Below are 15,360 nucleotides of genomic sequence, written 5' to 3' on the forward strand. Positions count from 1 at the left end.
GGGCTGCGCTGCTCAGCCCGAGCCCCACGGCCTCTACATATTTCATATTTCGCCATTAAAAACGCATGAAGCGACATTTCCTATCGCCCTGTCCCTAATTCACTTGCATCTCCATCTCCGGAGCGGCTGCCGGAGGTGTCGGAGCTGCGGGGGGATGGCAGAAGAGGCGGCCGCTGTCCTGGGGAAGGCAAATGAGGATAAGGCGGCCGGCAGGGTCCGGGGAAGGCAGCGGGAGCCGGAGCTGGGCAGGGTCGGGGCTGCAGAGAGAACGAGCGGCCCCTTGGCACCGGGGAGCAGCGCGGGGTGCGGTGAGGGGACCCCTGGGACCAGGAGCGGGGCTGGGGCCGGCACTGCCCCTGTGGGAGCAGCCTGTGGAGCAGAACCACCCGTCAGGCCCTGGCCGGCTCCGGGGGGGATCCAGAGAAGGAGATCAGGATGAGGATAACTCCCACTGGGAGACCCCTCGCCCCTCTGGCCCCCGGCACAGCCCGGGCGCCTTTGCTGACCCTCGCCCCCACTCCCGGGGCTCGCTCTTCAGGGGCAAAGGGAGGGGTGACGGGACAGCCGAGCTGCTCCCGAGGGACTCGGCACAGCACGGCGAAGGTGAGGGAAAGGAGAGGCTCCTCAAGCAGGGAGCCGTGCTCGGGAGGTGCCGCGGGGCCAGAGGATGCTCAGGGAGCTGCTGCAGGTGCAGCCGGACCTGGTCAGGAGCAACCTGCCCCATAGTGTGGTCTTTGTTAGGCTAAAATAAGGCAAATAAACATCCTTTACAAGGTTAGGATGCCTATAAAAGTGCCCGCTAAGCGCAGCCCGAGCCGAGAGTTCCGCGGCAGCGCTGCGGGAGCGGGGCGCTGTCCTGGGAGCCTCTCCCGGCTGCTGGAGGCCGCTTTTCCTCCAGCGCAGCCCTTGTGTCCGTGAGCACGGCGCTCGTCCCGCAGCTCCGCAGCGCGTTCTGAGGCCGGGACCGATCGGTACCGGCCATTTCCCGGGGGCGCACCGGGACCGCTGGAGCCGCAGCCCGAGCGGGAGCACGAAGGTTATCCTCGGGAATAAAGGGTTCATTTACTGCCCGTGTTGCTGTTTGATGCTATCGCGGCCCACGGGGTGTTTACAGCCCCCGGCCGGGCCCGGCGCGGAATCGGGGCAGGAAGGGGCGATGCGGGCGCGGAGCTGCTCCACCCTCGCTGTGTTTACCCCAAACAAAGGCCGGGGCCGCGGGCTGGCCCGCACCTTAAAAGCGCGGGCAGGTGCGGGCCAGAGGGGACCCGCGGGGTGGCCGAGCTGGCACATGCTGCAGGTGGGGCTCAGCCTGCCCCGCTGCCCCGGGGCCGCGGCCGCCGCCTTGCCCATGGCCGAGCCGGCCGCGGGCGAGGACACGGGCACCGGGCCAGGTGAGTGCCACGAGCGGGACCCGCCGAGCCGGGCCACGGCCGGGGAGCGCAGGGGCTGCGGCACAGCCGCGTTCCTGCCCCGAGCCCCCCGGGGCCGTCCCGGGGCGGGCAGAGCCGGAGCCTCCGCTCAGCACCCGGGGCCGGGGCACCGCGGGCGGGTGGGCTCGGGCTGCTGCTCCTCGGTACCCGGGCAGGGCAGCGCCCCTAGAGAGGACAGGGTGAATTCGGGGAGCAAACAGCCCCTGATCGACCCCCGGTGTTGTCTCAGCCTGGTTTCTGTGGCCAGGAGCCCCCGTGACCGTGCTGGGGTCAGGCTGTGGCCGGGACAGGAGTCGGCCCGAGCGGCTCCGGATGCAGCAGCTCCTGCCCTGAACCGGGCTGAGCCCGAGCCGCTGCTCCTGCTGGCCTTGGGCAGGCGCCAAACTGAGCCGGAGAGCGAGAGCCGGAGCCGGAGCCGGCCCGGGCGTCAGGACCCCCCGAAGGGCCACCACGGGCTGTCCCCCGTGTCCCCTTGGCTCAGCGCGAATCCATCCCTGAGCCCCAGCAGCTGAGCACGGGCACGATACAAACATCCGAGAGCTAATGAGCGCTAATTGGCGGTATCCTCGGCCGATGATGAGTGCCCAGCGGAGCTCACCCGCGCGGGGACAGCTCCCAGCCCGGGCAGGGCTCGCTCGAGCTCTCCGCAGCCCCGGGGAAATGCCGCTCCCGTCTCTCTAGGCGGAGCTCAGACCCCGCTCTTCCCAGCGCCGGGCCGGCGGTGCCCGAGCCCTGCCTCGGGGCTGGGAGCTTTGGGAGGGCTGAAAAGCCCCTCACGGTGTGAGAAGAAGCCCTGACAGCCAGCTGGGACCCGGCTCCGCGCTTCTCCGGGGCCCGGAGCTGATGGGAGCGGGAGAGGGCAAAGCCTGAAACGCTTCCCTTTGCGGGGGAGAACAAAGAAACGCAGGACGCGGCTGTGAGACTTCGGAGCGCCCCGAGCCAGGGCGGAACGCTGCCGGTGGGGCGGTGAGAGGCGATCAGTAAAAGCTCTTTGTCCCGCAGAGGCGCTCGGCTCATCCCCGGTCACCATCGTGGTCACGTCCGAGGCTGACACCTGGGACATCGACACCTCCTCGTGCCGGGGCTGCGGGCACTTCGTGGACTGGGACAAGATGCCGGAGCCGCAGGGGCCGGCGCAGATCCCGCGGGACGTCCTGGGCAGGCCCCCGAAGGAGCTGAAGCGGCTGGCGAGGGAAGGCTGCTGGGCCGGGAGCCACGCGGGCCGGGCCCGGCTCTACCCCCGGCTCATCCAGCGGGTCTCCTGCCGCCTCGTCACCCCCGACGCGCTCGTGTACCGGGACGTGGCCGGCCGGCTCTTCGGGAAGCCCAGCGTGAGCTCGCACCCCCTGCCCGAGTTCCTGGAGGGCTGCCCCGTGCCCACCTACTGCCTCAGCCCGCACGGGGTCACGGCCCTGAAGAAGATCCTCATCTGCGTGGGCGCCCTGTTCCCCGACATCACGCACAGCCCGCTGCTGCCGGCGCTGGCGGCGCTGCTGCTGCACTACAGCGAGGACGAGGCCCAGTGCTTCGAGAGCCTCTCGCGCCTCATCGCCAGCAACGCTCCCCACGCCGCCTACATCGACCAGTCCTTCCTGGCCCACCAGGCCTCCTGCATGACCTTCGGGGACCTGGCCAGCAAGCACTGCCCGGCGGCTCACAAGCTCATAGCCGGCGCCGCCGACAACGTGCTCGAGGTCTACTCGGAGTGGCTGTCGTGGCTCTTCCCCGGGCTGCCCTTCGCCTACGCCGTGCGCGTGCTGGACGTGTTCCTGCTGGAGGGCCAGAAGGTGCTGTACCGCATCGCCCTGGCCCTGCTGAAGCAGTTCCGGCTCTCGGCCGCCCCGGCCGGGCCGCAGGGCTCCGACGTCAAGGCGGAGCTGCAGGCTTTCGTGAGGAACATCGCCGAGCACGCGACTGTGGACAAGCTCCTGGAGAGAGCCTTTGGCATCCGGCTCTTCTCCCGCAAGGAGATCTGGCTGCTCCACATGGCCAACAGGAAGGCCTTGGTGGAGAGGGGCATCACCGTGGTGCAGAGAAGGTGAGAGAGCTCTGCGCCCCCCAGCTCTGGGGCTGAGCTGGCAAAATGGGAGTTCCTGTGGGGAACCCCTGGGGGAGCTGCAGGAACCTCCCAGCTGTGGCTGTGCTGGGCCCTCGCAGCCCCTGGGGAGCCCTGCCAGGCCACCTCCGAGGACGGCTGCAGCCTGCAGAGGTGAAGCCTCACCTGCCCGGGGGGAGACCTGGGCAGGGCTTGGTGCTGGAGAGAGGAGCAGCACGAGTGACCTGGGCCACCTCTGGGGCTGCTGGGGACCCTCCTGGGCTCGGTTCGGGCTCCTGAGCACAGCTCAGGGCAGGGGGCAGAGGCTGGCCCAGATGGCCACCAACAGCTGGGCACAGGGAGCCCTGTGGGTGTGCCAGGCAGGGATGTCCCCGTGTGCCACACCGTGCCAGGCACGCTGTGAGTGGCCAGGGCCAGCCAGCACAGCCTGCCCAGGGCTCCAGCTCCCCCGAGCCCACCCTGTCCATCTCTGCAGGTTCTACACGTGCTGTGAGGGCTACGAACCCACGGTGCTGCTGATCAAAACCACCGAGGGGGAGGTGAGCGCTCCCCAGGCAGGGCTGGGGAAGGGCACAGGCTGGGTGACCCCACTGGGTGAGGGGGAGAGAGGCCACGGCTGAGGCTGATCCATCCTCTGAGCTCCCTGTGCTCTCTCCCCAGGTCTGTGGGGCGTTTCTCTCCTCCGACTGGGCCGAAAGGAAGAAGAGCGGAGCCACATCGGGCTTTTTTGGGACAGGGGAGTGCTTTGTGTTCACGGTAAGTCACGCTTTGTGTCCGGCTCTGTCCCTTCGTTGCTGCCCTGCCAGGACAGCCCGTCCCTCGCCTGCCCCAGCTCCAGACCCGGAGCAGCAGCAGCGCCTTCCCCCGGGCTGGCGCGGTGCCCCGGGGCTCACAGGCGTGTCCCGCTGCCCAGGTGCGCCCCGAGGCAGAGAGGTACGAGTGGGTGCTCATCAAGAAGCCGGAGCTGGCCAAGGCCGTGCCGCGCTCCCGGCAGCGCTCGCCTTCCCCCGCTCCCGAATCCCTGCTCGGCTCCTCCCCGGACAGCCGCAGCTGCAGCCCCAACCACCTGGCCGTGCCCTCGCCGCAGAGGAGAGGCCGCCTGTCCCCGTTCCTGGCCATCAGGCACTTCCTCCTGCCCTCCAAAACTGCCTCCATGTTCATGTCCGGCTCCCGGGACGGCATCGTTATCGGTAAGGGGCATCGATATTGGCAAGGGGGATCGATATCGGTAAAAGGGATCGATATCGGTAAGGGGGGAATCGATATCGGCAAGGGGGGAATCGATATTGGTGAGGAGGGATAGTTATCAATAAGGGGGGATTGATATTGGTAAAAGGGATTGATATCAGTAAGTGGGATCGATATTGGTAAAAGGGATTGTTACTGATAAGGGGGAATCCCTATTGATAAGGGGGGGGTCCCTATTGATAAGGGGTGATCCCTATTGATAAGGGAGGATCTCTATTGATAAAGGGGGGTCCCTATTGATAAGGGGGGGTCCCTGTTGATAAGGGGGAATCCCTATTGATAAGGAGGGGTCCCTATTGATAAGGGAGGATCCCTATTGATAAGGGGGGATCTCTATTGATAAGGGAGGATCCCTATTGATAAGGGGGATCCCTGCCGGCTCCCAGGAGCTCCGGCTGGGGATATCGGTTCAAGTCCGGGCAGGCGAGGCCAGCTCCCCTTGCCCAGCCCAGGGGGCTCCTCCCAGAGCCCCAGGGGGACCCCCGAGCCCGAACCCTGCCGGGGGTCGCTGCCCGGGGCCGGAGCGCCCCTGGCCGCCCTTCCCTCCCTCCCTCCCTCGTGCGGGGGCACCGCAGCCGGGGCTGGACCAGCCCGGAGCGCCGGGCCGAGCCTGCGCTCGCTCCCGCAGGTGGAGGCGGAGGCCAAGCGCTGTCCCTGGACGCCAGCCTGCTCCGGGGACACACGGAGCACTGCGAGACCTTCGACAACCCCCCGCTCTGCCAGGAGAACTTCCAGGTGCAGCTCTTGGAGGTGTGGGGCTTCCAAAGCGCGTAGCTGCCCTGGGGACACCCCCGTGTGCCACCCGGGCACGGGCACGGGGACCCCTCCCCGCGCTGGCCACCCCCGGCCGGGCTGTGGCCACCGGAGCGGCAGCTCCGCTCTGCATCGTCCCCTCGGGGCCAGAGCGGGCACAGCAGAGCGGGGCAGACGGGATCAGAGCAGACTGGGTCAGAGCAGACTGGATCAGAGTGGATCAGACCAGACCGGATCAGAGCAGATCACAGTGGATCAGAGCGGACCGGATCAGATCAGATCAGATCAGAGCAGACCAGATCAGGTCGGATCAGATGGGATCGGACCGGACCAGATCGACCTCGTGGTGCTGCAGAGAGAGGCCGAGGCAGTGCCAGGACCGGGACTGCAGACCTGGCCCACTCCACCCAGTCTGGCCCAGTTTGGGGTGCTGGAGGGGAGGGCAACCAGGCTGGAGTTTCTCACACTTCCCTGGCCTGTCTGCAGCATGGGGCTCGGCAAACTGGGACAGCACGGGCAGATTTTGTGGGAATTCTGAGGCCAGGCTCCAACACCGAGCTCCAGCGCTCACCAGAAACGCTCCCAGATCTGCTTTCCCCCAGCCCCAAGCCCAGCACAGCCCTTCAGGCCACCCGGGGAGTTCTGCAGCCTCCGTGGGCATCCAGCACTGCCCGGGATCCCCCAGCACCGGCAGAGACTCCTCTTGTCCCTGGCTGTAAGTGCTGCCGGTGACAGCAAAGCCCTGCCTGGGGTCTGGGGGGTGCCCGAGCTCTGCCGAGCCTTTGCCGTGCTGAAAGGGACCCTGAGAGGTATCCTTTCTTCTCTCCCCTTATTCCATCGCTGAATAAAGTTCCAAACTCTTGGAGAATTCCAAAAATTCCAGCTCAAAGACACGGTGGGGGAGCAGCGGGGCCGGGAGGTGGAGGGGACTTGTGATGCGGTATAAAGAGATTTGGGACCTGCTCGCAGTTCCCTGCAGAGGGTCAGCACCCCAACCCCTCACCCCATGGCCCCACAGCACCCCAGCCCCTCACCCTGTGTCCCCACAGTACCCCAGCCCCTCATCCTACAGCCCCAGGGCCCCCCAGCCCCTCACCCTACAGCCCCAGGGCAGCCCAGCCCTGCCACCCTCTGCCCATTTCCCTTGACTACAGGTCTTTACTGAAATCCAAGGAATCTTCAGCCCCTGTGCGCTCTGAAGGGAGCTGGAATGTCCATCAGCTCATCCCTTTGGGGCATTTCTGCTCCTCGTCCCCACAAAAGTGTCTCAGAGCAGCACAGGACCCGCCTGGCTCTCTGCTCCCTGAGCAGCTCCTCTGGGACACGCAGCTGCCGGGGTTGGCACGAAAAGAGCCACAGTGGGGAATTAACGAAGGGACAATCCCACCCTGCAGGGCTGGGTCACCCCCTGCCCCCCCAGAGGTGAGGGACAAGTGGCCACTGGCTCGTACCGCAAATCGCTACAAAAAGCACATTTTGTGACGGGCAGAGCTGATTTCCCTGGAGATCCGGGGGGGCTGTGGATGTCCTGCTCCTCCGGAGGGCCGGGCTTGGCAATTCCCACGCTGCACACGACGGGGGCAGCGCCGGGCCCTGCGCAGCTACCCTGTAACACACACGGCTCCAAGTGTCCCCAGCACCCCCGTGTCACCCCAGAAGTGACTCCCACGGGGCTGTCTCGGGAGAGAAACGTCCGCCGATGCTTGGGGGTGAAGGGGGAGAAGAGGAGACGCGTGGGGTCAGTGACAGGCGGTGCCTGCAGCCTCCTCCTCCTCCTCCTCCTCCTGCTGCCCGCAGCAAACATTTCTGCTCAAAGCCAGCATTCCCGAGCAGGCAAACGCTCTCCTTTCCTTCCTTCCTTCCTTCCTTCCTTCCTTCCTTCCTTCCTTCCTTCCTTCCTTCCTTCCTTCCTTCCTCCCCTCTTCCCTCACTCTCACCAAATGCAGCTTCCAGAGCCTTGAAATGGGAAATCCACGGGCCCCACATGTTCTTGGAGAAGGTCCCGGTCCGTGTTTATCTCCCACCACTGTCAGATCCATTTCCATCCTTCCCTTTCCCCTCTCCCAGCTCGGAGCAGTGATTCCCCTGCCACCCACCTGCTGCACACACCAGCAATTCCTTGTCACCACACTGTCACCAGCTCCTCGTGGAGCCACACTTAGTGTCCCTTGGCAGAGATTTCCAGCTGGAGCAGAGCCTTCAGTGCCACAGGAGGGATTTTGCAGATGTTTTCTTCCAGTCAAACTCTCACTTATCAAAACAAACGTGTTTCCATCCTTGTTTCCACACAATTTAGCCCCTGGAATTGCTAACCCTGGGCCCAGGGCTGGTTTTATTTCCCCCCTGCAGAGCTGGGTGATTCCACAAGGCATCTCTGGACTTTTCCTTGGAAGTGCAGCAGGGATTGGGTGTGGAAAATCCCACTGTGGTGCCCTGCAGAGCAGAGCTGCCCTGGGCTCTGCAGGGGTCTGGGATGGGCACTGCCTGTCCCAAGAGGGAATTTCCCCTCTGGAGGGGAGCTGAGCCATGCAGCCTCCCGGGACTGTCCCACCCTCCCTGGGGGATTGTTTTCAGCACTTTGTTGTAATTTATCTGAAAAATATAATTCCAAAATGGTTTAGGCTGGAGGGGACTTCAAACCCCACCCAGTGCCACCCCTGCCATGGCAGGGACACCTCTCACTGCCCCAGGCTGCCCCAGCCCCAGGGTCCAGCCTGCCAGGTTTTAGTGAGATGTGGTTTAGATGTGTTTTAGTGAGCAAACATCACCCTTTATCCCTAAAACCTTGCTCACACTGGGAATTATGAGCCCCTGGCTCCCAGTGAAACTCCAAACCTGGAATCCACAGCCCCCCACGGGGAGTTTATCTTTGAAGAAAGGGTTTAGATCTGCTGGGGGAGGGAAAGATGTTTATTGAAAATAAGTCGGGTCAACTTAAAGGAACTCTGCCTTCAGATGCAGAACGTGTTTATTCCCTCGGGCTGATCTGAAGATTGCTTTGTTTCTGTTTTGAGAAGGAGTGGCAGAGCATTTCAGGGGGTGATGATGATGCTCCTTGTTTTCCACCTACGTGGAATTATCTGTACGTGCATTTCTGGGAGCTCTATAAATACTGGGATAAACAACAAAATTGGTTTTGATCCCTGCCACAGCCGAGCAGCTCCAAGGCTGCCGAGGCAAACGGGGCTGCACCGCTGGAAATGCATTTCCAGAAAGGGTTGATTTGCACTGAAAGAAAATTAAAATATATATTTGAAGGAGGTGATCTGGAAGAGTTCACAGGAGATCAGAGCAGGACAAAGAGCAAATATTCCTGCAGGGGAAGGGGTGGGCAGGCGGGTTTCTGATGGTGTTTTTATTTATAATCACACTTCAAAGCAGCGGGTTCTTGCTGCAAGGAGTAAATAATGAATGGAGATATTTTTAACCTCCTACACAGCCCCTGGGTTTCATCCACGAGAGGTCTGGCAGCAGACAGAGCACTGATGGAGCGCCTGAAAATCTCCCTTTACTCCGAAGCAGAGCTGGGCAGGACAGGAGAACAATTATGGGGTTAAAGTGGAAATGAGACCCTGGGGAGCTCTGAGGGACCGGGCTGGGACAGCTGGGGGTGCTCACCTGGAGGAGAGGAGCCCCAGGGAGAGCTCAGAGCCCTGCCAGGGCCTGAAGGGGCTCCAGGAGGCACTTGGGAAACAGAGGAACACAGGGAGCACAGGGGACACAGGGAGCACAGGGGACAGAGGGGACACAGGGGACAGAGGGGACACAGGGACAAGGGGGACAGAGGAGACACCAGGGACAGGGGGGACACAAGGGACAGAGGGGACACAGGGGACAGAGGGATCACAGGGGACACAGGGGACAGAGGAGACACCAGGGACAGGGGGGACACAGGGGACAGAGGGACATGGAGCACAGGGAACACCAGGAACGGAGGGGACACAGAGAACACAGGGGACACAGGGAACAGAGGAATGCAGGGGACACAAGGGACACAAGGGACACAGGGAGCAGTCCTCCTGTTGCCCTGCCCCTGGGTTAGCCCTGCCATGCTCTCTTGCACTCCAGGGCTGTGTCCAAGGGCCCTTCTCCAGGATCCTGGCCGGCTGCAGGGACAGGAGGCAATGCCTGCAGGGACAGGAGGCAATTCCTGCAGGGACAGCAGGCAGTGCCTGAGGGCTGCAGGGACAGGAGGCAATTCCTGCAGGGACAGCAGGCAGTGCCTGAGGGCTGCAGGGACAGGAGGCAATTCCTGCAGGGACAGCAGGCAGTGCCTGCAGGGACAGGAGGCAATGCTTGCAGGGACAGGAGGCAATGCCTGCAGGGACAGGAGGCAATTCCTGCAGGGACAGCAGGCAGTGCCTGAGGGCTGCAGGGACAGGAGGCAATTCCTGTAGGGACAGGAGGCGATTCCTGCAGGGACAGGAGGCAGTGTCTGCAGGGACAGGAGGCAATTCCTGCAGGGACAGGAGGCAGTGTCTGCAGGGACAGGAGGCAATTCCTGCAGGGACAGGAGGCAGTGTCTGCAGGGACAGGAGGCAATTCCTGCAGGGACAGGAGGCAATTCCTGCAGGGCCAGGAGGCAAAGCCTGCGGGCTGCAGCCAGCCCTGGGCTCTCGTGCTGCCACCTGTGTGCCATCTCCTGTGGGAGCCCCCCGGGGGAGCCTGGCATTGCCTCTAGCTGCATCCGTGGATTTGCTGCCGGCTCTTTCAGCTTCACCTGGGGAGCGGATGCTGGTTCAGAGCCTCTTGAAGGCCCTTTGTGTTACTGGCCCAGTTTCTGGCCACAGCTCCCCGGGAGCTGCTGCTGCAGGCCCTGAGCTCTGCTCGGTGAAAAGGAGCAATTGTCACAATTCCCCCAGTGACCGTCCCACCCTGCCAAAATCGTCTGAGTATTCCCCTGCCTGTGGGGAAAACAGGAGCGGGCTTAGGCAGGAGGGAAGGTTCAGATTAGAAATTAGGAAGTATTTTACTACAGGGCTGGTGAGGCCCTGGAACAGAGAGGCTGTGGATTGCACATCCCTGTAAATGTCCCAGGCCAGGCTGGACAGGGCTTGGAGCAGCCTGGGACACTGCAAGGTGTCCCTGCCCATGGCAGGGGTGGCTCTGGATGGGCTTTAAGGTAATTTCCAACCCAAATCATGCTGGGATTCTCAGGTTCCAGGTGCTGCCAGTCTGGTCTGGAATTCCCCAGCTCTGCACAAGCAGCTGGAGCAGGAGCTGTGGGGCTGCTGCTTCCTCAGCCTCCCAGGTGATCCTCTTCCTTACAGCTCAGGTAACTTGAAAGCATTTTTACATTAAGAGGAGACTCTATTTTTGTATTTCCTGTCATGGATTTACCAGATCCCCCCAACAGCCCCCACAGCACTGAACAAATGGGTCCGACTCGCTCAGGGGGAGCAGGGGTTTGCTGTTCCTTTCAGACTGGCACGAGGAGGGATTCCCCACTTCTGAGAGTCACCCTGGCTGTTGTTCCAACACTTCCATGTTGTTGCTGCCACCTTTCCCAGAGGCTCCTGGCACAGCCTGGCCCGGATCTGCTCCCTTTTGGAGGCTCTCTGCTTTCACTCAGTCTCTCTTCCCTCCCCCCTTCTGCCCTGCCTTTAATGAATGACTTGTTGTGTAAATTCAGTCTTCTGTGTTTATTTTAATTTGTCTGCTCCTGATTAAGGAAAAATTCAGCTCCAACTCCTGGCATTTACTGGGAAGCTCATGGAGCCAAGCTTTTAACCCCACGTTCTGAAAGGAGCTCAGGGACACTGGGGCTGCTCCTTTTGCAGTGTCCAATTTAAATCTCTCTCAGGGAGCTGGTTCTGGAGTGTGCAGGCACTGCTGGAAGTGCCTGGGTGTTTCCAGCCTGGCACACTCAGGCCTGACTCCCCAAACAGGCTCCAAATCTCCACAGCACAAGTGCTTATTCCTAGCTCAGTATCACATTTGGGATTAAAAGCAACAGCTCTCAAGTGCTGTTTGTGCAGAGATCAGTGCAGGCAGCAGCCTGGGAACTGGTGCATGTGAAGGGTTTCTCCAGCAGGCATTGGAGACCTGGGAGAATTCTGTCATCAATTAAAATGCAGCAGAACGCTGCAGCCTTTAATGCTGAGGATCTCAGATGTTTTAGTTAATGGAGATGATTTTTCTCTACACCTGCTCTGACAGCTCTGGGAGGCAGTGGGGACAGGCATTTAAAGGTGTAATTGCTTGGTTTTCCTCACGTGCCACTAAAAGCATTTCCTGCCATCAGTGCAGCACAGGTGGATCCTTTCAGCCTGTGCCCCTCTGCTGTCCATGAAACACTGAACAAATCCTCTTCCTTCTGCCTGAAAACCCCCTGCTCTCACTAATGGAGCCTTCAGAGCAGGAATCCAGTCATTCCATCCTCTCCTCTGGAGCCCCTGGTGCCCTGAGCCATAAACACTCCAGCAGGTTCCACAGGCTCTGCAGCAGCACTCGCTGGGCTTGGGATCCAGGGCCCAGGCACTGGGATGTGGGGCAGGCTGGCAAAACCTCTGTGCCTGTTGGGGAAGGAGCAGGAGGGCACTGGAGCCTGTGAAAGCCACCCAGGGGTCCCAGGGAGCTCTGCCACTGCCAGCTCCCGTGGGGCAGAGCCTGGAGGTGCAGAAGGGGCAGGCTTTGGAGGTCAGGGCTCTGTCCTGCCTCAGCAGAGCCATTCTGTCCCCACGGGCCACCCCAAACCTGTCCCTGCAGGAGGGGGAAGATCCAAGGGCACACTGGAGAGCCAGAGTCCTGTGTTGTTGTGGCTGCTCCCAGAGCTACATTTCTACAGGAAACAGAGGCCATTCCCTGCCAGGCTGCGGCTCTGGGTGCCTCTGTGACCTTTCAGGCTCGTGCTCAGCTTGGCAGGACCTGTTCCCAACACACCCTGTCCGTGTGGCACATCCCTGTACCTGCGGGCACATCTCTGTCCCTGTGGCACATCCCTGTCCCACCCTGCACATCCCTGTCCCTGCGGCACATCCCTGTCCCTGCAGCACATCCCTGTCCCTGTGGCACATCCCTGTCCCACCCTGCACATCCCTGTCCCTGTGGCACATCCCTGTCCCACCCTGCACATCCCTGTCCCTGTGGCACATCCCTGTCCCTCCCGGCACATGTCACCGTGCCGCCTCCAGCCCGTGCACGCCGGGTCCCCGGGAGCCCCGGGGCGCTGGGAGCAGCCGTGTCCCCTGGGATCGCTGCAGACACGGCCACAACCGAGCCGCTCCTGCCGGGCCGGGCCGTGCCGGGCCGTGCCGGGCTCGCTGCTCGCCCCGCTGCCAAGCGCTGCCCAGCGCGGGTGGATCCCGGCTCCGCTCCCCCTCCCCACGCCCGGGGTCGGCTCCTGCGGCCGGGTGGCATCGTCTGGGCTCGCAGGGACAATGGGCGGAAGGAGCCGGGGGACACCTGCTCAGCGAGGCTGCCAGGGGTGGAACCGATGCGTTAAACCCGAGTGGAATTGCTGCAAACAGAGCGCAGGAGCTCCTGCAGCCCGGGGTTATCTGCTGCTCTCCCATCCCAAACCGACGGAGCGTGGCCAGCTCCGTTCGTCAGCCTGAGCCCTGCAAGAGCAGAATTTCACTGCCTCGATGCTGTCCCTCCTCAAAGAGACTCCCAAAAAAGGCAGGACCCATGCATCTTTCATGGGGCGCTAAACAACTCACTCTGCTATCTATAATTCAATCCGAGCTGCAGAGGCTGAGGAGGGAGGGGTTCCGAGGGGGGAGATTTCTCTGCCTGCCTTGAGGCCAAAACCTGCTGCAGGCAGGGAGGGGGCAGGGAGGGGGCAGTGCCAGCCCAGGCCGGCTCTCCCAGCCCCAGCCGGGCTCCCCCAGCTGCCCCCAGGCCGGGAGCAGGACGGGCTGTTGAAAGCACGTTTCCACTCCACAGCACAGATGTTCCCAGCCCGTGCCAAGAGAGCGGGAGAGGCTCAAAGAAAGCAAACATTGTCCCAGGGCAGAGCACAGCGAGCAGGGAGGAAGGTTTCTCTTTTTTTTTGCTGTTATTATTATCAAGATGATTTGGCAGCGTGGAAATGGATTTCTCTCCTGCCTGAGTCAGTTCAGCTCAGATCTATTCAGGATTTTATCCTGAAATCCAAGTGCCTCCCTGGCACAGGGAATCATGTCCATGCCCAGGGCTGTCCTGTCCCCGTGTCTCCCTAATCCAACCCAAACCCTCTGTTTTCACATCCATCCTGGCTGTCTGGTGTCCTGGGCAGTCCATGCCATAAGAACAAGGAATTTTCCATCACAGGGACCAAGCGTTTCCATCCTTCCCTTTTGTTTGACGCTCAGATTTTGCCCACCCCGTATTTGCTCTGAAGCCGAAGCAGGAAATGGCAGCTGGAGAGGCAGGAGCTGGAGAGAGCCAGGAGATCCCAAAAAAGGCATTTTTGGGAGAAAGTGCTGACGCAACCCAGCAGTGCCGGATGCTGCAGCGTTGATAAATATTTGATTTAGCCTGAAGAGGAAGGCATCATGTTCAGAATGACCTGAAAAAGAGGGAAGATGACAACTACAGTGCCACTGAAAGGCAGATTCACACGGTGAGCATTCCTGAGGCTCACTCTGGTGTGCAAACTGCCTTAAATTGGAATGAACTGCAGTTACCTGTGGGAAAGGCACCTCTGCCAGCTCCAGGCTGGGGGGGAAGCACTGACAGCCGTGGGATGCCTCTGCCTGTGCTTGGAAAGGCCCTGATCAGTTTTCAGTCGTTGGCTGACTGTGCTGTCAGAATTCCTGCACTGACATCACAGGGGGCAGCTGGGGGGGCTGACAGGATCCCGAGAAAAATGTGTTCACTACCCAGTACTTCCTAATCCTGGCAGGACTGGGGTTTTTGGCATGGCTGAGTTTTGCTCTCTCGTTTTAGAGCCATTTCCCTTGGCTGTGTTTGCCAGCTCTCCCTTCCCGTCCATCCCTCTCTAACAAACACCAGGTTCTGACCCCGCTCTCAGTTCAGCTCCTGCTTCTGCACTCTCCACTCCCCTCACTCTTCTTTAGGCTTTTCCTCACTTTCCTTAAGGAGTTGCTTTGGGTTTCTGGCTCCCCCCAGCCCAGCACGAGCCCTGCCCGGGCTCCCTCTCTCCCTCCCTGCCCTGCAGCTCTGGCTCGCGTGGGATGCTCGGGGCTCGAGTGTGCAGCCAAAAGCGGCCAGAGAGAAACAACAAGTGCTTTTCTCTTCAGTGAGCCGGGAGCTGCTCTAGATAAACCCATTCTTCCCACGCTGCATGAAGCACAACCTGCCCTTGTTAGAGAATTCAGCGAGGAAAGGCCCCACAGCCCCACACGAGCGCTCTGGCAGATCCCAGTTTCCATCTCCTGGGGTCTGCAGCAGGGTTTGCAGTGGGTGGTGCTGGAGCAGGGCCAGGAACCTGCCAGGCGTCCCAGGGAAAGCTCTGTGTAGGGATTGTCACCTTCGGATAGGAGCAGGGAGCCTGACATTAAGGATGTTTTTCCCAAAGCAGCGTTTTGTCCATTGGCTTTGTAATGATGGATTTCACAGCTCTGGCCAGGAGGATGCTGAGAAATGAACTCCAGCAGTGGATGCAGAGTCAGCCCAGGAGTCGAACCTCTGAGTTTGGGGGGTTTGCAGCTGGAATTTCAGCTCAGCCCAGACTTCCCCGAGTGCTTGGGCCAGCGAGAGCCCCGGCAGTGCCAGCAGCTTTCCTCAGGCAGGCTGGGAGCTGGGAGCTCCCGCGGTGCTGGTGGGGCTCTGCGGGGCCAGGGGCTGCCCTGAGCCCCTGCACTGCATCCCCCAGCCCAGAGCGGCTCCCTGGGCACAGGGACCACTCCCGCAGGGCCGCCTCCATCGCCATTCCCATCTCCCCGGGAGGAAAGGCTGAGTGCCCGGGATGGCCCCGGGGTAGCACCG

At 61.7% G+C, this 15,360-nt stretch overlaps 1 protein-coding gene across 1 annotated transcript; it reads left to right on the plus strand.

Annotated features, from left to right (window-relative positions):
• Positions 1-1,278: 1,278 nt before the first annotated feature.
• Positions 1,279-6,039, plus strand: LOC121338328. The gene is made up of 5 exons (XM_041409202.1): positions 1,279-1,391; positions 2,433-3,468; positions 4,147-4,242; positions 4,400-4,676; positions 5,363-6,039. The coding sequence occupies exons 1-5, from the start codon at positions 1,289-1,291 to the stop codon at positions 6,023-6,025; spliced, it is 2,175 nt and encodes a 724-aa protein (XP_041265136.1). The 5' UTR covers positions 1,279-1,288; the 3' UTR covers positions 6,026-6,039.
• The last annotated feature ends 9,321 nt before the right edge of the window (positions 6,040-15,360 follow it).

Source organism: Onychostruthus taczanowskii, unplaced genomic scaffold, assembly GCF_017590055.1.
Source record: "Onychostruthus taczanowskii isolate IOZ18803 unplaced genomic scaffold, ASM1759005v1 scaffold30, whole genome shotgun sequence".
Lineage (NCBI taxonomy): Eukaryota > Metazoa > Chordata > Aves > Passeriformes > Passeridae > Onychostruthus > Onychostruthus taczanowskii.